Source organism: Rhinolophus ferrumequinum, chromosome 15, assembly GCF_004115265.2.
Source record: "Rhinolophus ferrumequinum isolate MPI-CBG mRhiFer1 chromosome 15, mRhiFer1_v1.p, whole genome shotgun sequence".
In the NCBI taxonomy this organism is placed as follows: domain Eukaryota; kingdom Metazoa; phylum Chordata; class Mammalia; order Chiroptera; family Rhinolophidae; genus Rhinolophus; species Rhinolophus ferrumequinum.
In genome coordinates, this window is record NC_046298.1 from 44,102,291 (window position 1) to 44,125,313 (window position 23,023).

The window sequence follows — 23,023 nt, forward strand, 5'->3', positions numbered from 1 at the left end:
GCTGTGGAGGTGGCACCGCGGGCGGCCAGCAGGGGGCGCGTGAGGACGGACGGACGGACGGAGGCTGGGTGGGGACGCCGCGGCCAGCACCCAGGGCATTGGAGGGTGAGGTCCTCTTCCCCACCTGGCACACCATTGGGGTCGGTGACTCAGAAGCCCCACCCGGAGGCAAAGGTGCTGCAGGGAGGCCAGCCCTGGGCACCTGACTCCCCAGGGCAGGGTGCTGCGGCCCAGACTCCTTGGGTACCTGGGGAAGAGGGGGCTGGAGACCCGGACTCCTGGGTCTCCCTCTAGGCTGTGAAAATGCAAGTTTTTGGCATGAAGCGGCTTTATTCTGAGTAGAGGTAAAAGGGAGCCCCAACAACTCACCCCTTAGCACCCACAAAACAGTCCCAGTACCCTGCTGGGTCCCTCTCCATGGCTCTGAGTCATTTTCCAGCAGGTGTGTCCCCACGGATCTCCAGACCCTCACGATTCAGCTCTGCTCCCCAGATTAGCGTCTCTCCCTCCTTCCTCCCCTTGGCCAAGCTCTGTTTACCCACACTCCTGAGCAGGTGGGTCAAGAAGCTCCTCCTTTTGTCCCAAGGATTCCCCATGTTCACCGCACACAATCCAGCAATGGGGGCCACTCAGCCAGGCCTCCCCTCAGAGAGGTTCTGATGCAGCCGGAACCGGATGTGCACTGTTCTAGGACCCCAGCTCGTCCAGACATTCTACCCATTTTCTAGACTGTGATGCTGAGGTCTAGAGTGGGCATGGCGCTTGCCCAAGTTCTAGAATAAGTGAGGGGAAAAATCCCTTCTGCTTCCCAGTCACTGAGGCCAGAGGTTCAGCAGACAGGCGGGGGCTTCAAGATGACCGAATCCAACTCCAACTCTCCTTGGACGGACAGACAGGCCAGCCCAGTTTGGCTTTAGCTCCTGTCAGGGTCGCCCCCTGAGTCCTGCCCGGGTGGCCCAGTCTGGCTGCCGGCTGCCTCTGGGTTCCAGGGGTTTGGCTGCAGCATTCTCACCAAATCTCCTTTGGGTGGGAGACAGATAGCGGAGATGGCGGGCAGGGATGAGGGGCACGGGGCCACGCAACAGCTGGGACCTGGCCAGCGGACGGGAGTCCGTCTCACCCTTGGGGGCCCCCCCAGAACCCCGCTGCTTCATCAGGGCTTTGGCTGGCGTGTCCTTGGAGCCCCAGGACTTCTTGAGCTGTGGAGGAAAAGAGAGGGAAGTGAGAGCCGGCTCATGGGGGCCTAGAGCCAGGAAGAGAGGGTGAGAGGATGGAGGAGGTGGTCAGGGAGGAAGGAAGGCGAGGAGGAGGAGGTGAAACAGGAAGGGGGAAGGTGAAAAAGGAAGTAAGATGGGTGGCAGGAAAGGATGGAGAAAATAAGGAGGGTAGAAGGGGGGTAGAAGGAAGGCTCCCAGGGGCTGAGTCCAAGGGAGGGAGGAGGTGAGGGAGACAAGAATGAGAGGAGGAAGGAAGTGAGACAGGAGGGAGAGATGGCACAGGAGGAGGGAGGTGAAACTCTGAGGAGATGAGAAGGCCTCTGAGCTTCCAGAACCAAGAGGGAAGTGAGTGGGGAGGCCTGAGACCCCCAGATCTCCAGAGGGACGGGAAAACTGTATCCACCCCCTGCAGCTTTGCAGCTGGGTAGGAACAGGAAGCAGCAGGCAGCTGCCTGGGGGGAAGAGGAAAAACAAATATTTGCCAAGGGAGGTAATGCTGGGTGAGGGCGGCTGAGGACCAGGTGGAGGCGAGGACCTTGCCCCTACCCTGCCCATCCCCCTTTTCCCCTGGGACTAAGGGAGGTGATTCCTGGGACACTTCTCCCTCACCCTCAGGATAGGCCTTTAGCTCCCACTTAGCAGATGAGGAAACTGAGGCTCGGAAGGGGCATAACTCAGAGGGACTGTCTGTATCCAGGGTGAGTCTGCCTGTTTCTCCCACGTGACACTGCTCTTACCCTTTTAGCAGCCTACTTTACAGCCGAGGACACTGAGGCCCTGCCTGGGGTCCCCCAGGGAATTGGGACAGCCCCTGTTGGAACGCCAGTTTCTAGGCAGCTGGGGGGAAAGGGGCCCCCTCTGAGTTTATGACACTCGAACCCAGGAAGGGAGGCAACCAGGGCTGAGTTCCAATCGTCCCTGGTGCCTCAGATTCCCCACCTGTGAAATGGGTGGGTAGAGAACTGGAATAACATCTACCTGCTAGAGTTGTGGCAAAGCTTCAATTTAACCACCTCTGTGAAAGCGCTTGGTGTGGGGCCTGGCACGTGGCAAGGTGCCCACAAAAGACCATTGTTTCAACCTTGGTCAAGTTACTTGACCTCTCTGGGCCTCAGCTTTCCCATCCATGAAAATGAGCACGACAAGTGACTGCCTCCCTGACCTGGGATGAGGAAGTCATGAAATAAAGACAAATCAATTCCATTTGGGGAATTCATTATAAGAACAACTGTTATTTTATTTCACTCTGTTGGCTCCTCCTCCCAACCAAACTAAGGATGGGACAACCCCTCAGCCCATTTCCTAGATGAGAACACTGAGGCTCAGAGCAGTCAAGTCCGTACCCCCAGGCTTTCACAATTGGTGTATCATGGCAGGATTCGCACCCAGAGCTCTCAGGGACTCTGCCCCATGTCACCAGGTGCTCCGCTGCCCAGCACACAGTAGGGGTACAGGAAATGGACGGTGGGATTAGGAACTCAGGTGAGCAGCTTGGCTCCCCTGCCTCTCTGGGGCCAGGGACATAGTAGGCCCTCAGAAAACAGAGCAGGGGCCCTAGAGCCAACTGCATGACCTTGGGCAAGCACCTTCCCCTGAGCTTCAGCTGTCTCCACCCTCTTCCACTACTCTCATTCTCAGGCCAGCCACCAGGTCTTACCTCATTGTCACCATCACTGGAGCCTGACAGCTGGGACAGGCGGCTTAGGTCCCATAAGGAGCGGCTGGGCCGGGCTGGAGGGCCGCTGGGGGTACGGGCGCGCTGGACGCTCCTCAGGATGTCGCTAAGTGCAGGCCCTGGGATAGCCGAGGTCTCCTGCCTGTCCCCCTGGAAGACTCGGCAGGCAGCCAGGCGTTGAGCCAGCGGTGACACATCGGGCAGCGGTGGTGACATGGGGGCCACAGAGCAGCGATGGGCCACACGGTGTGGGCTATGGGCCAGCTGCAGCCCCCCCAGGGTGCTGGTGAAGGGTCTCTGGGTAGGCGCAGGTGGGAGTGGCCTGGACGCCGCGTACAGTGTCCGGAACTCACGGCTGAAGGCGTCAGCAATCTCACCGGTCAGCAGGGTCACCAGGCCGCGGTGCAGGCGTGAGTCGCTCCACGTGAAGCTGGGTGGCATGGAGAGGGAGTCAGGACCTCTACACAGCCCCAGAGGGCCGATCTGGCCCCCATCACCAGTCCCAAACCTGGTCTCAGGACAGGCTGTGTGACCATGACCTTGGGCAACTCCTGCCACCCCTCTGTACAATGGGGACCACTGGGGTACCTACCCCAGAAGGCTGTGAGGACAGCACGCTAAGATACTGAAACTATCATCTGGAATCAGACTTGAGTTTAAACCTGAGCTCTGCCCATCCCATTGAAGGATGCCTCAGTTTCCCCTCTGGAAAGGAAGAGAGTTCATTTTCTGATACCCACAGGGGCTGTTTTAAGACTCAGCAGCTTCCTATGACTGCCATTTATAAACACATGCTGTGTGCCAGGCTCTGACTGTGCCTGCTCTGTGCCTGTTTGCTCCTCTGGAAGATGGAGCTAAATCAGGAAGATTCGAACAAGAGAACACGGGTGGAGCGCTCTGCAGGGTGCCTGGCTCGTGCCCAGCCTGTGAACTGCGCAGTGGCCTTTGGAGGCTGTCATCACGGTGGTTGCTATTTAAAGCATCTAGTACGGTCTTGCACACAGCAGGGGCTCAATAAATGCCTTCTTTGGAATTAAATGAACCTGGGTTCTAATTCTGGCTGGGGGGAGGGGGGAAGGGGGGCCTTGGACATGCCACTTTCTATGCCTGAGCCTCAGTTTGCCATGGCTGGGTCTTGTACCTGGGCGGCACAGCACCCAGCACCCAGCAGAGCAGACAAGTTAGTGGCTGAGTGCTCTTACCTGGGTGGGGTGGCGATGTCCTCGCTCCCTGGCAGGTTAGCCAGGTGACATGGGGCCAGCCTGCCCCTTGGATTGTGACACCCCTTCCCCACTTATGACCTCACTCCCGGAGCGGCCAGTGGGAATCCTGAGGGGTCTATGAGGTCACCCCATTCTGCTCCACAAAGACTCTCGTGGAGCACAGCTGTTGGCTCGTCTATGTCCCACAGAAGCTTCTGAGACCCAAGGACTTAAGAGCTGTGGTCACGACGGAACTCCTGAGAGGGACGCGGAGTGTTCGGAACCAAGGACACTGCAAGTGCTGACTCTGGGAGGCCAGAACCAAGGGCAGAAGTCTTGTGGGCGTGAGGAGGGTCATTCAGCAGTTCCGGGAGGCCCAAGAAGCTTACGGCCTGGCTTGGACACTGTCACCGTCGCCAGGCCACCATGGTCCTTGGCTGGCTGTTGCTTCTGGTGATGGCTTTGCCCCAGGGCACAATAGGTGTCAAGGAGTGCATCTTCTGTGAGCTGACAGACTCCTCAAACTGCCCCGGCTCCCACATGCACTGTGGCGATGACGAGAACTGCTTCAGGGGCCAAGGGACATCCCCAGGCCTCGGCCCCATCATCAACAAAGGCTGCATGAAATCGACTTTGTGTGGCCGCGAGGAGCCTGTCACCTACCAGGGTGTCACCTACAGCCTCATCTCCACCTGCTGCTACGGCCACCTGTGTAACAAGAGCCCCATCCCTGCAGGCAGCTGGATGGCAGGGGCCACCACCGGCCTGGCACTGGGTATGCTGCTGCTGCTGCTCCATTAGCTGTGACCAACATAGAGGGCAAGGCCTGGGACTGGTCTCCCGGCTCCACTGCCCCCCGTGCCCTGCTTCCTCCCTTCCCCCATTAGACGACCAGAGGCCCTGGACAACTTCATGTGGCCCTGGCTCCATCCATTCTAGGGCTGTCCAGCAGGAGCCCAGGGCTCCGTGAAGCACCCTGAAGCCTGACTTAGTGGGGACCATGCCCAGTGGGTTTGACTATACTATTTCATTGCTTCTAAGGCGCACATCTTTTCACATTTTGATTAGGAAATTTCTTTGCATCTGTGGCACCTAGAGTCGATGAAATATGGTAATAATAATAACATTAATAAAGGACAGCTGATGTTTATGGAGCACTTCTTACTTATGTGACGTGTCGGGTATCTCTCACTGAATCCTTGTGCAGAGGTGGGACGGGAGATTCTCTTGGAAACATCTCAGTCTCATTGCTGTTGGTTCTCAAAATGTGGCCTCCATACCAGCAGCATTAGTATCAACCAGGAACTTGCTAGAAATGCCAATCCTTGGGCCCCATCCCTGGCTGAATAAGGGTGGGACCAAAACTCTGTTTTAACAGATTCCAACGCACGCTCAAGGCTGAAAGCCACTGGTCTAGGTCAGCAGTTCTTAACTGGGCTCTTCTGCCCCTCAGGGGGTCGGGGGAGGCGCGCCTAGCAATGTTGGGAGACAGTTTAGGTTGTGATAACCAGGGAAGGGGATGCTACGACACCTACAGGGTAGAGGCCAGGGACACAGTTCAGCACCCGACAATGCCCTGGAAAGCCTTCCACAACTTAGTCATTGGTCCCCAATGGGAATAGTAACTCTTGTGAAACCTTGCTCTCAAGACACTAACCATATCATCCCGTTCTGTTAGGGGGAAAACAGAGGCACAGAGGTGACATTGTTGCCCAGTCACATAGCTAGTAACTAACAGAGCTAGGATTTGAACCCAGGCCATCTGGGCCCAGAGTCCATGCACCCCTGCCTCCCATGCTATGATCCAATGAAGTAGGTACTCATCATTCACACTTTCCAGATGGGGAAACTGAGGCTCAGAGTGGGGAAGGCCCAGGAAGTTGCAGAGCCAGGATCCAGAGTCAGCTGGATCCCAAAGAGAGCCGAGGAGGGACATCAGACGATCTGAGGACCAAGCCATGGCCCATTTGCACAGCAGGGCTCACTGCTTTCCAAACACTCTGAGAGGTGGCGTTACTCATCCCCAGGCAGAGCTTGGACTCCAATCCAGGTCCTCCTGGTTTTGAAACTCCCACACACAAACTGAGGGCCCCATTTTCCAGCTGAGGAAACACAGGGATGAAGACTTACCACAGGCCACTAAACAGGCCAGCCACGGGGCCAGGGTGGGCACCAGGCAGGCCTGGCTCCAACCCCAATCCATCCTGCCTCATGGTACCTCCTCTCCTGGCAGTGTTTAGACCCATTTCACAGATGAGGAAAGAAAGGCTGGGAAGTGGATCCAACTGCTCTCTGAGCACGCTGAGGGAGAGTCGGGGCCGGGATACTGGGCAGTGTGGCGAGGGGGCCCGTACCTGTAGGATCCTGAGATGACCCTCTCCCCGTCCAGCAGCACAAACTTCTCCCGCACGCTGCCGCTCACCTGCCGTCGCCAGCGGCTCTGGAAACTACAGCCCTGCACAACGCGGATGTCCAGGTTCTGGGAGGTAGGGGAGCACATCTTTGCTCAGGTCAACCCCACAGACCTCCACGTGGGGGTCCCTCCAGGCTGGTCCTACCTGGGGGTCCCATGACTCTATAGAAGGGTCTGTCCCAGCTCCCCCGAGCCACCAATCTCAGGCCTCAGGGGTCTCTTGGAGACTCCTCTAACTCAGAGGGAATCCCGTGGGAAGGCCCATCCCCACTTCCCCCAATGCCACGGGCATCAGATCTCAGGGGACCCTCTCAGCTGGCATCTACCTCGATGACTCAGGACCCCATGGAGGGATCTGCCTCCACTGCCGCCAGCACCAGGGGAATGGGGCTCAGAGGTCCCTCCAGCCAGGCCCCTACCTCAGTGGCCCAGGGGTTCACTCCCAGCTGCTGAGCCAGCGTCAGGAAGGGAGGCAGCTGCTGGCGGTCCAGGAGCAGGTAGACAGGCACCCAGCGGCGTGTGGCAGTGGCCACCAGGTCCAAAAGCAGGTCTGGGTCAGTAAAGATGTCCATGACGATAGCCACCAGCTGGGGGGCAGAAAGACCAGCTATGGATGAAGCCTGGGGCTTGGGGGACACTCAGAAGGTGGGGCCCTGCGGGTGAGGTGCTCTGCGGGTAGTTTAAGGGCCTGGCCTCCATGAGATGTTCAAACAATGCCCACATGTGAATGAGAAAACGGCAGCCCTTCCTGAAGACCCCAGCCTCTAACTGCTGGAAAACTGTCCTCATAAATCACGTCTGCAATAGTGAACGGTGTCTCCCGAGCTGTAATACTACAGGTGGCCCTGGTCCAGGGGTCAGAGGGCTGGAGGCCTTTGCAGGGCACTGGGGGCAACTGCACAGTCCTCAGGGGTACCCTGCACGCCATGGTGGGAGGTCTGACTTGCTAGGCCACCAAGGCTAGCTCTGGGGACTAGGGATGCCAAGGGCCTGGATCTCACAGGCAGGAAAAGGTAGTGGTGATGAGCGCTGACTCACTGGCCAGATGGCCTTGGTTCAAGTCCCTGCTTGGCCATTTACAGGTAAGAGACTTAACCTCCCATCCCTTGGTTTGCCCATCTCCTCAATGGGCACAGTAAATCCCACCCTCACAGGGCACTCGTGAGGATTACAGGTTAACCCATGCAAATAAAGAACTGGCTGGCCAGGGGGCTGCAGGGAAGACATCTGGGCCCTTCCTGGAGACACCTGCCCTGGTGGGGGGGGAATGGGGTGGAAGGGATGACAGACACAGGGGATCATAATTAAGTCCAAGTGGCATGGATGTCTAAGGGCACCCAGATCTTGGGGAGATGGGGACCCTCACATCTAAGAGGGTAAAGATGAGGTCTGGGGGTGTGGACTCTGGGTTCCAGGGGTGTGGACTCCAAAGTCCCAGGAGGGCCTGGGGGAGAATGACTGGGTCCCGGGGGATGTACACTCCCAGGTCTGGGTCCGGGGAACGGACACCAGGCCCCCCTGAGGCCCCCACCTTGCAGGCAGCCTGGATTTCCTGGCGCACCAGCTCCTTGAGGGGCGGGCGGCCTTCACCAGGTGGGTGGGTGTACAGCTGCACCCGGGTGACGCCCTTCCAGCCCTTGTCTTCTGGCCAGCCCAGCCGGAGCATGGGCACTGGCTCCTCTGACTGTCCGGGCCAGTAGGTCAGGCTGCCAGAGTCCCCACTGGTGACAGTGGCTCCCTCTGCTGTCCTGCCGGGCTCCTGCTTGGCTGCTGTCCAGTCCTCAGCCGCCGCTGCCAGGCTCCGGAGCTCATCCCCACTCAGGAAGGGCTGCAGCTCCTCGCGCTTCACGCAGGCCTCGAATGCCTCTGTGCCCTTGCTCAGCAGGGCCTCAAGCGCCAGACGCTGGCCCTCGGAATACAGCAAGCCAGGGCTGGTCTCGGTCAGGGGCAGCCCCCCAGCCTCTGCCCTAGCCTCTGACTCCACTCCTTCCAGTGCTGCCAGCTGGGAGGCCGCCATTAGGCCACTCAACTGGGAGGATTTGAGGCTGGGTGTCTAAGGGTTTGGCCGTCTCTGGGGCACTGACCATCTGGGGGTCTCCTGACAGGCCAATACTATGCAGCCACACAAGACTTCCAGGGCCCTGAGAAAAGTCCAAATGGCTCCCTATGCTGTCCCTGGTTCACGGTCCTGACAATCAGACTGCCCAAATGACTGACCACCCAATGTGTGGACTGCTCAGGACAACCTCCTGCCAGCCTCCAGCCGCCACCCTGACTGGCTGGCCATCTGACTTTCCCGCCAGCTGTCCCTGACGGTCTGGCCGACCCCACAACTGGCTGGGCTGTGTGTATGGGTTAGACTGACCACCTGACACTGTCTGCAAACTTTGTGACCTGTCAGCTACACATCTCTGCTTCCTCACACAACCTCCAGCCTACTGGCCACACGATGCCCCCACCGACCCTTGCGCTGTCTCAGAATCCTTCAGAAGGTCCGGCTGACTGCCTGACCATCTCCAGGAAACAGGTTGCCTGCCTATTTGCAACCACTCGAATGTCCCTAAAGGGAGACTGGGCTGCCTGTTTGTCCCTGGCCAACAGCACGTCTGACTGACTCTCTGGCTCTCTCTTCAATTGTCTGGAAGATATCAATTGTTTCCAGCTGACAATCTAAATATCTGACCGCCCGGTGGAGCTCCCAGCTGTGTCCAGTGGATGTTTCTCTTGACGACTGGCTCACCAGCTCACTGGCTGCCCACTCTGGGCACCTCTTCTTTAGCTCTCCTCTCAGCCTCAGAGAAATGCACTCCAGACTTGGCATCGCCCTTCCCCAGCCAGGGAACTAGGTCAGTCTCCTCTGTAGACAGAGGACCCTGCTCCTGGGCCTTCACACCCGCTCAGGCTGCTACCCTGGAGGATGAGCTCCGCGGGATGTTTAATTACCATAGAACCGGCCCCTGATCTCGATAGCCCGTCTAGGCTGAGGACCCAACTCACTGGCCATCGTTCCTGAAATGGGCTGCTCCTGCCTGTCCCCCAGGCTGCCGTTATCTGTGGTGATCCCTGGCCGAGCTGACCCGTCTGGGTTTCAGTCTGGATCCCACTACCTCCTGTTAGCTGTCTACGTATTCATAATGGAATAAGGATAAGGATCACTCTATCCTTTGAGGCTCCTAAGCCAACCTCTGTGGACCCCAATCCGTGCAACCCAGCAGGCCCTCCTTCCAATCCCAGACCCAGGCGCTCCCTTCCTCCGGGCCACAGCAACAAACACTGCAAAGAGAAGGAAAAGGAATAAAGCCAGGTCCCCTCCCCTTCTCGTACCCCATCCAGCTCTCCTTCCCCTTCCCTCTTGCCTTTGTCAGGAGTCTGATCAGGGGGCTGGAGATCTGCTTTTATTTCTGCGGTTCTTCCGGCAATCTGGCCTCATTCATCAGGTTTCAGCCTGGGATCCGGGGAACCCAGCCCCTTGTGTAAACACAGGGAAGGGCCCACACAGGTCCTTAGCAAAGCTCGGGTGCAGGACCCAGGGTATGAGGTTCCAATCCAGAAGCACACACCCACTGGGCAGCTCACCCAAGTGGCCAGTGACCCACAAAATCCAGGCTTCACGGAGGAGTGCCTCACCCGTTCCCACATACCCCTGGCCCCACTGTGGCCTCACCCGGTTTAGACTTTCCTGTTCAAGCCCCGCCTAGTCCAGTGAGGGAACGATGGAAAGGGGAGTGCCGGTCCTTTAAGTGGGGATGGGTGTGGCTAATGCTAGGAAGCAGGTTCCAGATCACTTGACACCTGGCTCTTGGGAAGGAGGTGGGACTTGTGCAGTAGGGGACTGTGAGGGTCCAACAGGTGCGCCAAAGCTCAAGGCATAGAGCCCTGCCCGCGACTAGACCGCTAGAGGGAGCCCGCAGGCTGAGGCAGAAGGTGTACTATGGATGGACACCTGGGAGCCCAGTACTTCGCCCTGGCACAACTGGAGGGGCTGGTGTCCACGGTCATAGGCTCGGAGCCCAATTCCCCAAACCAAATTCATTCTTGCCCACAAGCTCCAATCTACTCCCAATCCCGTCCCCGCAATAATACACACAGCGCTGTCTGCTTCCAAAAGCTTTTTAATAACAAGGCAGGATCTGGGGTTAGTTTTTGTAGCCGCGGCTGGCCCTTCGACCTCTGGCGCGCTCAAACTTCCGGCCCTTGGAGCGCACGTAGGGTCTGCAGAGGAGAGGAGGGAGGGTGAGTATGCCCAGGTTACAGACGGAGCCAGGGCCTGCTTGCATACTGGGGACTCAGAGCAGTGATGCTGGCTCTAACAGGGTTAGCACAGAGACACCAGAAGGGGACCTCAGTCAACCCAAGACGGGTCAGTGATAACACCAAATGGGGTGCTGGAAAAACTTTGCAGTGTAGGAAGCTAAGATGCCAGGAGCGGCTGCTAAAGCACTGCACCAGGCACTGGAGGTGTCAACCTGAGTGCCTGGAGGCTGGGTAAAATGCAGGCTCTCCACCCAGGACATGCCAACTCAGCCTAAGACAGGGACTGCATCTGTAACACTGTCTGTGCAGGGCCAGCAACACCCTGAGAAACACAGCTCTAAAGCCGAGTCTTGAAGGGAAAGTGGGTACGACGAGGTGGGAGTTCTAGGGAGGCCTGAGGCTAGACTAGTGTGAGAAACGGAGGCAGCTGGAAGTATGACAGGCCTAGACCTGCAGGGTGGGGTCCAGGGGGAAGAGTCAGAGCTGGGTATACTTACTTGGTGTGGCTGTGCGGAGTTCCAGGGGCCTTGCCGAAATGCCTGTACACCTCTCGGCCCTTGCGAGGACCTGGGAAAAGGGAGGAAGGGGTGGATCAGGCAGAGACCCAGCACCCAGACCTCCTGCAAGCAGCTTCTCTCCAGGGCTCAGGCTGATTGGGAGGGCGAAGTTGGGCAATTCCCTGACCTCTCACACCCGGGAAGGTAAAGGCTGTCAGCAGTCACACACCCTCATTCACACCGGGTCCCAGCCCCACCATGGGAGCCACTAAGCGTCACTCACCAGAGAGCAGGACTGTGCCACAGCCCTTGGGGGAGTCCAGGGCCAGCTGGTCGAAGGTGAGGATCTTGCCCCCAGCCTTGAGGATGCGGCTCCGAGCACGACTGCTCACACGAAGTGCACACACCTGGAAGACACAGGACAGGTGTGGTAAGAGCCCCCTGCATAGCCATCCACGAGCTGCTGGGACTTACTGTCCACTGCCCTGGCCCAGCAGAGAAGCCCAGCTACTTGCTCAGCCCAATAACCAATACCACCAACTATTAAAAGAAGCTTCCAGAGCTGACATCAACTGTTTTTACCACTTTTAGAAGCTACAGCTATTACATGTAAAGAAACTGAGACGTAAAAGAGATCCAGGACTTTGTCCAGAGGTGAGAAAAAAGTAGCAGAGAAATTTAGATTTGAACCCAGGCTGCAGGCAAGTTCAAGAGCCAGCACTGTCAACAGGGCTCCAGAGGGGCTTGCTCAGGGACACCACCATCAATGATGCCAATGATAAGTCCCCTTCAGTCCCCAAAGCCACCTGGTAGGTGTGATGCCTGCCTCACCCAGAGGTGAGACTGAGGATACAGCACGAGCCTGAGGGCCCCACAGCAGACGAGGATGAGCCACGTCTGCAGGACTCCACCCTGAGCCCATGCTTTCGACATACCCACTGTGCAGAGCCCCTCGCCACTCACCTTCAGTTTGGGGACCTCCTGGATACGCACATCATCGGTTATAGTGCCTACAACCACAGCAGTTTTGCCCTCCCGACCAGGAAGCTTCATCTTACGGATCTTTGGGGGAAGAGGAGAAATGCACATTAAGGACTCCTTTCTGGTGTTTAAATCCAACTCCACTGCTTCAAGCATCCCAAAGACCAACAGTTGTGCCCTGATGGAGCTAAACCCATCCACGCCATGTCTCTCAAACTAGCACTGGCCTAACCACAGGTTCAGCCCAGTAAAATCTCCAGAGAAAATGCAAGCACAGATTTTTCAACAGACCTCTCCTATAGAGGGATCTTGACACGTAAGATCTTGTTGTATGACTTGAAGCCTCAGGAAAAACTCATAAAGCCATTGTAACCACCCCCACCTCACAAAGAAAAAGAACAAGACCAAGAGGCCAAGCCAGTTGAATAACCAGTGGGCTATTAAGCTACAATCTGAGGGTCAGAGCTCCAAGCCCACCCTTCCTCCCAGAGCCCAGCTCCATGTGACCCAGTCACCCCCAGGTTGGCTATGCTCCCCCCAAGAGCCCCTCACCATCCGAGAAAGGGACAACGGTGGCCGGTTGGTGCGACTCATGAACAATCTCTTCAATACCACCTGGTTGAAGGTGGAGTTGGTTCGTCTGGCCAGAAACCTATATAGCTGGATATGAAAGGAACAGGAGGAATGAGAACCTGGGGCCTCCTACTTCCCCCTCCCCCCCAACTTTCTAAGGAATGGGCAAACATATGATTTTGTCTGTCTCCCACTGAGCTCCAGGGAGAGAGCTGGCCCAGGTTCTTCCTTGTCAGGGACCCAGAAAATTCCCTCCCCACCCCCTCGCTGTACACAGACCAGGGGCTGAAAACACTGAACTTCCAGATGCTCTGGGGCAGAATCAGAGATGAGAGCCTGTCCTGCAAGCCCCTGCGAGGAGCCAGTGACCAACGCTAGGATGGAGGCCCTGAAAGTTGCAGTCTAGGGTGGTCCTACCCAGCCATCTCAGTCCCCAACCTCACCTTGACCAACAGCCTTAGGTAGATGTCCTGGCTCTTGGGCTCCTTGCGCCGAACCTTTCTGTCTTTGTTGTGGCGGATGTCGACTCCCTGCCGGGTGAAGGCAAAACCATGGTTAAGTCTGCTGTCAGATTCCTCACCCATAACTGTTCTCAATTATTACTTCTTTCGGAGATATTAGATGAAGCTCCGGTCTCTAAAAAGACAAATCCCAAGCTCACCACTGGGAGAGCTCTAGAAATCACGTAAATACTCTGGGCCTCGAATGACTGCTCTGCAAAAAGGGGCTAACTCTAATATAAATCCTGCAGCACACAACACATAGCACCGTGAAAGCTTTAACACAGTAGCCACATTCATTTCAAGAAAAAATTTTAACTCCAGAAATTGTATTTTTCAACAATTAAGTATTTAAGTTCCCAATACTTGCTCCCACACATGGAGGGAATCAAAAACAAGGGCAAATGCCAAGTAATATCAAACCTTTATTTAGAAATTGATCTGTACAGAACCAATTTTAGAACGATCTGTCATTTGGTTTCCCTGAAACCAAAAACATTATGAGATAGTTTATGACTTTAGCGCTAAGAAAACTCTGGAAAGCCCACCATTTCTACTACACCACCTGCTTACTTTCCTGAGGATTTTCTTTTTGGACTATGTTATAAATTGTAAAGAACAACTTAATTATCAATTGCTCCCACTTAACCAATACTGCATGTTTGCAAGAACCTATGGTGAGCACTTCCTACAACTTAATTCTTTCCAAAATCAAATCTGTGAGACAGAATTACTGTCCCCAGTGAACAGACGGAGAAAGTGGGGCATGGGTTGGGAAAGCAAAACCACAGGATGGTTTTGCGAGCCGACACTCGCACGAGGCCTACCTCGCCCCAAAACCCGGGCACTGGACGCTCGCCAACTCCCCACCAGAGCCCAACTTTTCAGGGTGGGGAGTGAAACGTCCAGGAAGAGGCATCCAAGGCAACAGATAAGAGTGGCTGTGGAACCAGCGCCTGGGTCTGAATCTTGGCTCCGCCAGTTCTTGACATTTTCTTCCTGGTCGTATCATTTAACCACCTCGTACCTCAATTTGAGGATCTATTCAATGGGAGCTACAACGGAGGAACACGGGAGGAACTGGAGATAGATACGACTGACCAATCCCTGGTCTTCAGGCCCCGTTAAACTGCACCCCCACCGCAAGAATCGCCTCCTTCATACACCCCCGGAATCCCTGCCTCCCTGTGGCGCGCCCCCAGCGCGAGACCGCGGCGGATGGCGGCGGATAGTAGAGTTCCGAACGCCTCAAAGCGCGCTCACCATGATGGCGCCTCCTGCTCCACAGGTCCGGAAAGAGAGAACGGAGCCGCTGTGGGCGGGGAAAGCCTTCAGCAAGCGGCGCCCACATGACGTCACATATGCGCGACGTACCACTCTACCGCGAGTCGGCCCTCTCTATGGTGAATTAGGTGGCCGGCTAGACGGGCGTTTCCGGAATAGGGTGAGGCGGGGGTCGGGGGGAACCACCAAAGAAGAAAAGGGGCTACGTCAAGGAGGGAAGGACCAGCACATTGGGGGCCTCTCTGGCCCTACTCAGTCCCTGTTCTCGATACTCTTCCGGAAGGAAGGGATATGGGCGTGAGGGAGATGTCGCGCGGAGTTAGGACGAGTCATCACGTGGTGACGCTCTGGCCCGAAGCCGACGGCCTCTCTGTGGCTTCCGGAGGACCGGGCGGGCCGAGTATTGGAGGTGAGGAGGCGGGGTAGGCAGGGCTAGCCCGGACTTCCAGAAAACCTCTGACCGCACGCCTAGGGGATTTCCTTATATTAGGCTGACCTCTGCCTTATCTCGTGCTGCGCTTTCCAGGCGCAGCCGCGGCTCGGGAAGTCCTACTATAACCTGAAATCTTCTTGCTGCAGCCAAGTCTATAGCAGTCTATTTCCACCTTTTAGATTCCGCTTCTCCTTCTGCCCCCAGATGGCCCATTCTTGACCCCTTCTCAGCCTCTGTCACCTGGGGGCTGCTTTTTCCAGCAGAGAGATTCAAGTGGCCCAGCGTGTTTGTTGTGAAGGATGTGCACGGTACTGGAGCAAGGAGGAGGCACGCTGAGGTCCCGGGATTGGGAGGTGGAGTTGAGAGAGGGGATGGGTAAAAACTCTGAAAGAAAGGGGAGGAAAGACTTAAAGAGAGGGAGACAGAAATTCAGAGGGGAGGAGGAATGGAGACCCAGAGCGGGGGTGGACAAGACCTAGGGTAGGGGGAATGGAGACCCAGGGAGTGAGGAGACCTAGGAAGAGGGGGAAGATGGAGATCAGGGAGGAGCAGAGAATAGAAAGATGTCGATGCCATCTGTAACCAAATTCAAATCCTGGCTGTGCTACTTAATAATAATGTGACCTTGGGCAAGTCATTTAACCTCTGTGCCTCACTTCCCTTAGCTACAGAAGGGATGGCAATAGACCTGGCACATAGGGTGTTTTTCAGCATTATATAAGTTAGTAAAAATGCTTAGGACAATGCACATAATAAGTGCTTAGTAAAATTAGGCTTTATCCCTCTTTATTGGCCCTTAGTGGATGAGACAAGATGAACTGGGTGGGGCAGTGACAAAGCTGACCTCTTCTCTCTTCTTCCCCTGCCTCCTTGGGCCTCCAAGGGGCATGTGTATCCAGCCTGGCCTCCTGTAGTCTACTCTTGACACTTGTACTTATTCACCTCTCCTCCACAGATACAAAGGCCAGGCCTGAACTGTGAGGCCTAACTCCTTACCCATACCAACCTCCCATGGCTTCTGACCCAGGGCCAGGGTCTTGCTGATGTGAACACAGCAGAGGGCCAGCAGATGAATGGATACCTTGAAACACAGGAGCAGTGGGACCAGGTAAGGGTCCATCTGAAAATCAAGATTACAGTACCATGGGACACAGTTTCCTCCTCTTCCTTGTCCCTGTTCCCTCGTCTGTGTGACTTGGTCTCTATTTCTGAGTCCCAGCCTCTTTGATTGGTATGCCTGCTTTTCTTTCTCCCAGGGCCCCAAGCTCAGGTGCTGTGTTTGCCTGTCTCTTCCTCTTACTGGGTTTCTGTCCCTCTCTCTCTCTCTGGGTCTTTCTTTGGCACATATCTGGTGCTGTTGCTACTCTGGGTTGAACACAAGGTACATTGTTTGGCAATAAATTAACTTCTTCCTCCATTTATCTTTCCAGCAAACTCGTCCCTATCTCCTTAAGCATGTGAGTTTCTTTCTACAATTCTGTCTGCTTCTAGGTCTCCTGATACTATTCTTGCCTTTATTTCTTTCTGTTTCACCATGTCATTACCTCTCAACATCTTTGCTTTCCGTCTCTTGGTCTCAGTTCCTCTTAGCCTCTGGGCCTCCAGTATTCTCTACCCCCCACTCCCAACCCCTGACCTAGAGGTCTCTCTCAGATACTGTCTTTCCGGTCTTTCTCCTTGTGTCTCTGTCTTGCTCTGTAACTGAGTCATTCCCTAAGCAGATGTTTTCGTCATGCTACCTCCGCTCTGGTTTCCTCCGCTCTGGTTTGGGCCCAAGGTAAAAGTTTAACATTTTAAAAAAATTGACATGCAATATTATATTAATTTCAGGTATACAACAAAATGATTTGATATTTATATACATTACAAAATGATCACAAGTCTAATTACCATCTGTCATCATACAAAGTTAATACAATATTATTGATTATAGTCCCCATGCTGTACATCATATACCTATGGCTTATTAATAATTTGTGAATTAATGAGCTTCTTCTCTCTGGTTTTCATTCCAGAATTATCTGTTCCTATCTCTGTCTGTGTCCGTCGTTTTCTGGGTTTTCGAGTCCTTATCTTGCACATTCTTAATTCTACTGTCTGTGTTTGTGTATATCTTCGCTTTTCTCTGCATCTCTCTCTCTCTCACTCTATCTGAAAAAGAGACAATACTGTTTTCGAGTCTCTTATTGACTCTGACTCTGCTTCTCTGGGTCTGCAGCTGAAGACCGCCTTCATGCCCCTTTTTAATAAACCCAATGGATGGGACTGGCCCTTGCCCTCAACAAAGATGGCGATACAGTAGCTGGCCGTTGGGCCGTGATGCCCCTTCTGCTGCGCTTGTGCCCTCACCTACAATGGCAGCTGATCTCGCGAGCGCGATGCCCCGCCCAGTTCTTCGGCTCTCTGGCGGTAGGCAGGCCCTTGCGCCAAACTAGCGAGTCGGCTGGACCCGACCCCCGCGCGCCCTCATTGGTGCGGCTCAGGCCAGCCACGCGGCCATTGGCTCAGCAGATGCACACTCCCCCCACACCCTAGGGTCAGATCGGGGTGGTTGGTGCTGATTTGAGGGGCCGCCTGGAGGAGGACCCGGCGTGTGAGGAGGGTGCGGGGGCTGGGAAGGGTCCCGAGTCTGGGGAACCCTGGGACCGAGAGGAACGGAGAGACGCAGGCCCGGGACTGGGGTAACAGGGGTGTGGGATGGAGATGGAGAACCAGAACCGGGACTGAGGGATCCAGGAATGGAAACTCAGGTCTGGGATTGGGTTGTGGAAATCGGGGCGTGTATGGGGGTGGGGGGTAGTGGAGACCTGGTACCGGGGAAACCGGAGACAAAGACTCAGGCTTATGGGGGCGACCTATGGATGGAGACACAGGCCCAGCTCTAGGGTACCTTGTGGGTGGTGAGAATGGAGAGCAGGCCAGAGACCTGGAGACCTAGAGACAGAGACGCAGGCCCAGGACTGGGGGAAGATCTGGGCTCTGTGCCTAAGCCTGATTTGAGATAAGGGGTGGGGCCTAAGGGTGAGTCCAAGGTTGGGGGAGGGGGGTGTGTCTGGGGCAAATCTGGGCCAGGGAAAGGTAGGGCAGGACAGATAGGTGGCTCGGTGGGCGGGGCAGTGCGGAACAAAGGTGAGCAGGGAGGAGGCTGAAGAAGGACAGAGGGCAGGGGGAGGGCCTTTGGGGAGGGGATCTCAGGCCTGGCTCCCATCCTCTCTCCCTGGAGAGCTTTCAGCCAGATGTCCAGGTCAGTCCTTAGGGTCCAGCTCTTGGCCCCTGTCCCTTGCAGGTGCTTGCATGTGACTCCTCTGGCTCTCTGACCCCTTAGTCCCTCCATGTCACATTCCTTTCTTAGTCTTTACTGATGTCTACATCTCCTATCTCCTGCCTCTCCTATTTGCTCTTTTTCTCCCTTTTCTTTCTGACCCTCAGAAGCCCCTAAACGCATACTCTCCTCTCTGAGTATCTTTCATCATCCTCGGTTTCATTTCATTGAAGCTGTTTGTCTCCTCCTCTCAATGTTTCTCTGGCTCTTGGACCTTATCCTTTTCTTTGTGTCCAAGTCTCTCCCCCTTGTTACTTTCTCTCCATCTGGAGATGTATGTTGTGTTTTTCTCTGTCTTTGCATATCTGTTTCTTCTATATCTCTACCATCCTGATCTCTCTCCGTCGCCTTATTTTTCCGCAAAGCCCTTATCATTCAGCACTATATTGTACTTCTTTATCTTGTTTTTTTGTTTTCTGATTAGCATATAAACTCCATGAAAGCAGGGATATTTGTCCACTTTGTTCTCTGCTGAGTTTGCTGGGCCTGGCACTGATTGGCACATAGAGGGTACTAAATAATTATTTGGGGAATAAAATGAATGAATGTTTGCATGCCTGGGTGTGGAGCCTTCAGGATGCTGGCCTTCCTGTCCAACTGCTCTCTTCCTTGCATCCTCAGGGTCTCCCCAACTTGTCTGGGCCTGTCTGTCTTTCGTGTACCTGTGACCACCCCTCATTGTCTCCTCCTTTCCACAGGCCTTGCCCCTGCTTCCCTCCAGCTGCCATGGGGGTCCTGGACTTTGACTCCTACCCTCCTTCCTCCCCACAGAGGCCGGACCAGGAGCTGACCTGGAGCTGGGGCCATAGGCCTAGGAGTGAAGCCATGGCCCCACCACCGCCACTAGCCGCCAGCACCCCACTCCTGCATGGCGAGTTTGGCTCCTACCCAGACCCAAGCCTACGCCTCGCCCTCACTCTCACACCACAGGCCCTGCACATACAGAAGCTGCGCCCAAAGCCTGAAGCCAGGCCCCGGGGTGGCCTGGTACTGCTGACTGAGGTCTCAGGCTGCTGTACGCTGCGGAGCTGCAACCCCTCTGACTCAGCAGCCTACTTCTGCATCTACACCTACCCGCGGGGCCGGCGCAAGGGCCGGCGCAAAGCCACACACACCTTCCAGGCTGACGGGGCAGCCACGTACGAGGAGAACCGTGCTGAGGCCCAGCGCTGGGCAACTGCCCTCACATGCCTGCTCCGTGGACTGCCGCTGCCTGGGGATGGGGGTGAGGTCCTGGGCAACCTCAGTGTTTCTGCAGATTTCTTCTGTGGGCATCTCTGTCTGTACTTTCAAGTGTGTCTGTGTGATGTGTCTCTCTGGGTCTGTATTGACAGCGTGATACCAGACGGGTGGGCTACAGAGGGAACAAAATCACAGGCTGAGAAAAATTATTTGTGTCTGCTGCTCTCTTGCTAGACTTTTGTCTCTGTCCTCTCCCCCCTTCCATGGGTCCTGACCACAGATGAGTCAGAGGCTCCCGGGCTGATGAAAGCAGCAGACTGAGACGTGATCGGTCACCACCCAGGGCACTCAGAGGTGGCATCTAAAACATTAGCCTGTGGGGGTCAAGAGAAGGCTTTTGGGCAGAGGCCCCCACAAAGGGTCCTCAGTTGGCACAGGAAGGTAAAGATTCAAGGGTCCCCATCTGTTAGGATTCCTTGGTCCTTCAGGCTCCTGCTGGCCGCCTGGGGGCTGGCCGAAAGGGATGGGGATAGTTAGGGAGCCTTGCACAGTGAAGAAACCTGATCCTGGGATCCAGGTGTTCGGGGTGAGGAAAGTGGAAACCATAGCTCTCCTTCCTCTTCCACACGTGGGTCCAAAGGGCATTGGGATTAGACACCCAACCGCTGCCTTTATCTTCAGTATCTGGGAGAAGTGGGTGGCCTGGGCAGGTAAGGCCTGGGCGAAAAAAAAATTAACTCCCACGAGTCTCCGGTTCCAGCCTTCTTGCAGTTTGCAGTTACTGTTTCTGAGGTGAGGGGCCTGGTCTCTAGTCTCTGTAGATTTCTCCTCTCTCTGCAGAAATCACCTCTCAGCTTCTGCCAAGGCCACCCCGATTACTCCTATTGGTCAATCCCTTTGGGGGGCGGGGCCTGGCCTGGCAGTGGTGTAAGAACCATGTGCTGCCCATGATCTCCGAAGCTGGGCTGTCCTTCAACCTCATCCAGACAGGTAAGGGCAGTATCAGGATGGAAAGTGGGGGCTGGGGGCTGGAACTGAGTCCTGGGGAGTGGTGGTGGGGCAGGGGTGGAACAACCTGCCTCACCTCCTGGTTCCCCACATTAGAACGACAGAATCACGCCCGGGAGCTGGTCCAGGGGCTGAGCCTGAGTGAGTGGGACGGAATTGTCACGCTCTCAGGAGATGGGCTGCTGTATGAGGTAGGGCAGGCGCCCCCTGCCCTGAGCCTGGGGGGAACTTTGGAGGCTGGGACCAGCACCCAGGTGTCTGGTCTCTGGCCCTCCAGGTGCTGAACGGACTCCTGGATCGCCCCGACTGGGAAGAAGCTGTGAAGACGCCTGTGGGTATCCTCCCCTGTGGCTCGGGCAACGCACTGGCAGGAGCCGTGAACCAGCATGGGGGGTAGGTGGGCTGCCCCCGTGTCGGCTGAGCCTGATGCCCTGAGGGAGGAATAACAGACCTGGCATGTTTGCCCCCATCTCTCCCCCTCCACCAGTCCACTGTCAGTTCGATCAGTCTGGCATTTTTGCTGGTCTTGTTCCCAGCTGTATCCCTAGTGCCTCGAACTATGCCTGGCACACAGGCGGCACTCAATGAATGCTTGTGGAATGGAAGAATTGACAGAACCTGGCCCAGTGAGAAGAGTCCATACACCTGGGCGTGGCCATATGGCTGCGGGTGGGCCCAGGGGTATGGTCCCCCTCCTATGTGTCTCCTTTCAACCCCCACCTTACACTCTGCCTCTCTCTCAACCCCCCCATTTACTCTTTTCTCACTGTGTCAATCCATCTCTGGCTCTGAAGGTTTAAGCCGGCCCTAGGCATTGACCTGCTGCTCAACTGCTCACTGTTGCTCTGCCGGGGTGGCAGCCACCCACTGGACCTGCTCTCTGTGACGCTGGCCTCAGGGTCCCGCTGTTTCTCCTTCCTGTCTGTGGCCTGGGGCTTTGTGTCAGACGTGGACATCCAGAGTGAGCGCTTCAGGGCCTTGGGCAGTGCCCGCTTCACGCTGAGCACGGTGCTGGGCCTTGCCACGCTGCATACCTACCGTGGACGTCTCTCCTACCTCCCTGCAACCATGGAGCCTGCCTCACCCACCCCTGCCCATGGCCTGCCTCGTGCCAAATCAGAGCTGACCCTGGCCCCAGCTCCAGCCCCACCTGTGGCCCACTCACCCCTGCATCGTTCTGTGTCTGACCTGCCCCTGCCCCTGCCTCAGCCTGCCTTGATGTCCCCAGGCTCACCTGAACCACTGCCCATCCTGTCCCTCAATGGTGGGGGTCCAGAGCTGGCTGGGGACTGGGGTGGGGCTGGGGATGCTCCGCTGTCCCCAGACCCACTGGTGCCCTCACCCCCTGGTTCTCCCAAGGCAGCTCTACTGTCACCCATCATCGAGGGGGCCCCAGAAACGCCAGCATCCTCTGAGGTCCTGCCTCCCACTCCTGATGGTGACCAGGTAGCCGTCTCTCCTGGGGGCCCACTGGACCACCTGCTCCCTCCTCTGGGCACCCCATTACCCCCAGGCTGGGTGACGCTGGAAGGGGACTTTGTGCTTATGTTGGCCATCTCACCCAGCCACCTTGGGGCTGACCTGGTGGCAGCTCCCCATGCACGCTTTGACGATGGCCTGGTGCACCTGTGCTGGGTGCGCGGTGGCATCTCGCGGACTGCGCTGCTGCGCCTTTTCCTGGCCATGGAGCATGGCAGCCACTTCAGCCTGGGCTGCCCGCAGCTGTGCTATGCCCCAGCCCGTGCTTTCCGCCTCGAGCCTCTCACGCCTCGTGGAGTGCTCACAGTGGACGGGGAGCAGGTGGAGTACGGGCCGCTGCAGGCGCAGGTGCATCCCGGCCTCGGTACATTGCTCACTGGGCCTCCAGGCCACTCCGGGAGAGAGCCCTGAACCTAACAAAACTTGGAGCCCGCCAGGGGCGGGGCCTACATTCCAAGGGGCGGGGCCCGGCTGCTAGAGTTAGGCGGACCGCCTCACGTGCAGGGGCTGTAGCCCTGTCTCAGGATTGTGCCCGCCCCCAGTGGACCAGAAGTGGTGCTGGAGAATGGCCCGAATTCCAGGGATTGGAAGTCGTCAGGGTCACATCAGAGGGCTCGCCCAGAGGGTAGCGCCTGACTAGTGTGGGCGGGGCTCACTCCACACCCTCCTCGAAGGCCTGGTCGGCTGAGGGCGGAACTTGTCTTAACGCGCCGTCCAATGACCGGACGTGGAATGTACGGGCTGAGAGAGGCCTCAGTTAATTGGCCAGTCAGGACCGGGTCTCATCCTGTCCACTCCGGTGCCTCCACTTAACTGGCCAGTCAGCCCAAGCGGGGCAGGTTCCCCCGGGCCGACGCTCGGATTTGCACTAAAGTTCCTCTCCGCCCCTGCGGGTGCGGAAGGGGAAGTTCATTTCCTGTCTTCTGTCTCCTGTGCGTCCCCCAACCCCAATCTTCAAAGCAATTGAAAAAGTCTATGCAATAAAGGTAGTCGCTTCATCCCT

At 56.3% G+C, this 23,023-nt stretch overlaps 4 protein-coding genes across 19 annotated transcripts; 2 read left to right on the forward strand and 2 right to left on the reverse strand.

Moving 5' to 3' along the window:
• Positions 1-308: 308 nt before the first annotated feature.
• On the reverse strand, positions 309-9,775 carry FAM83E (family with sequence similarity 83 member E). Of its 2 annotated transcripts, none has more exons than XM_033127040.1 (5): positions 8,039-9,775; positions 6,927-7,094; positions 6,449-6,549; positions 2,875-3,322; positions 309-1,199 (listed from the first exon to the last, which is right to left on the reverse strand). In XM_033127040.1, exons 1-5 carry the CDS (start codon positions 8,522-8,524, stop codon positions 924-926), a joined length of 1,479 nt encoding a protein of 492 aa, XP_032982931.1. In that variant the 5' UTR covers positions 8,525-9,775; the 3' UTR covers positions 309-923. The 2 variants fall into 2 exon arrangements, with proteins under 2 accessions (XP_032982931.1, XP_032982930.1); XM_033127039.1 differs by having other exon boundaries at positions 6,449-6,573.
• On the forward strand, positions 4,101-6,398 carry SPACA4 (sperm acrosome associated 4). The gene has a single exon (XM_033127041.1). The coding sequence runs from the start codon at positions 4,521-4,523 to the stop codon at positions 4,893-4,895; it is 375 nt and encodes a 124-aa protein (XP_032982932.1). The 5' UTR covers positions 4,101-4,520; the 3' UTR covers positions 4,896-6,398.
• An 826-nt stretch (positions 9,776-10,601) lies between the features above and the next one.
• RPL18 (ribosomal protein L18) lies at positions 10,602-14,704 on the reverse strand. Its single transcript, XM_033129018.1, has 7 exons — positions 14,576-14,704; positions 13,256-13,342; positions 12,792-12,899; positions 12,222-12,320; positions 11,542-11,665; positions 11,259-11,328; positions 10,602-10,719 (listed from the first exon to the last, which is right to left on the reverse strand). The coding sequence occupies exons 1-7, from the start codon at positions 14,576-14,578 to the stop codon at positions 10,644-10,646; spliced, it is 567 nt and encodes a 188-aa protein (XP_032984909.1). The 5' UTR covers positions 14,579-14,704; the 3' UTR covers positions 10,602-10,643.
• Positions 14,667-23,020, forward strand: SPHK2 (sphingosine kinase 2). Of its 15 annotated transcripts, none has more exons than XM_033128997.1 (7): positions 14,667-14,756; positions 15,985-16,137; positions 19,050-19,576; positions 20,374-20,523; positions 20,638-20,732; positions 20,819-20,934; positions 21,336-23,020. In XM_033128997.1, exons 2-7 carry the CDS (start codon positions 16,103-16,105, stop codon positions 22,429-22,431), a joined length of 2,019 nt encoding a protein of 672 aa, XP_032984888.1. In that variant the 5' UTR covers positions 14,667-14,756; positions 15,985-16,102; the 3' UTR covers positions 22,432-23,020. The 15 variants fall into 15 exon arrangements, with proteins under 15 accessions (XP_032984888.1, XP_032984894.1, XP_032984886.1 ...); XM_033129003.1 differs by having other exon boundaries at positions 19,123-19,576; XM_033128995.1 differs by lacking the exon at positions 14,667-14,756 and adding an exon at positions 14,772-15,005.
• Positions 23,021-23,023: the final 3 nt, after the last annotated feature.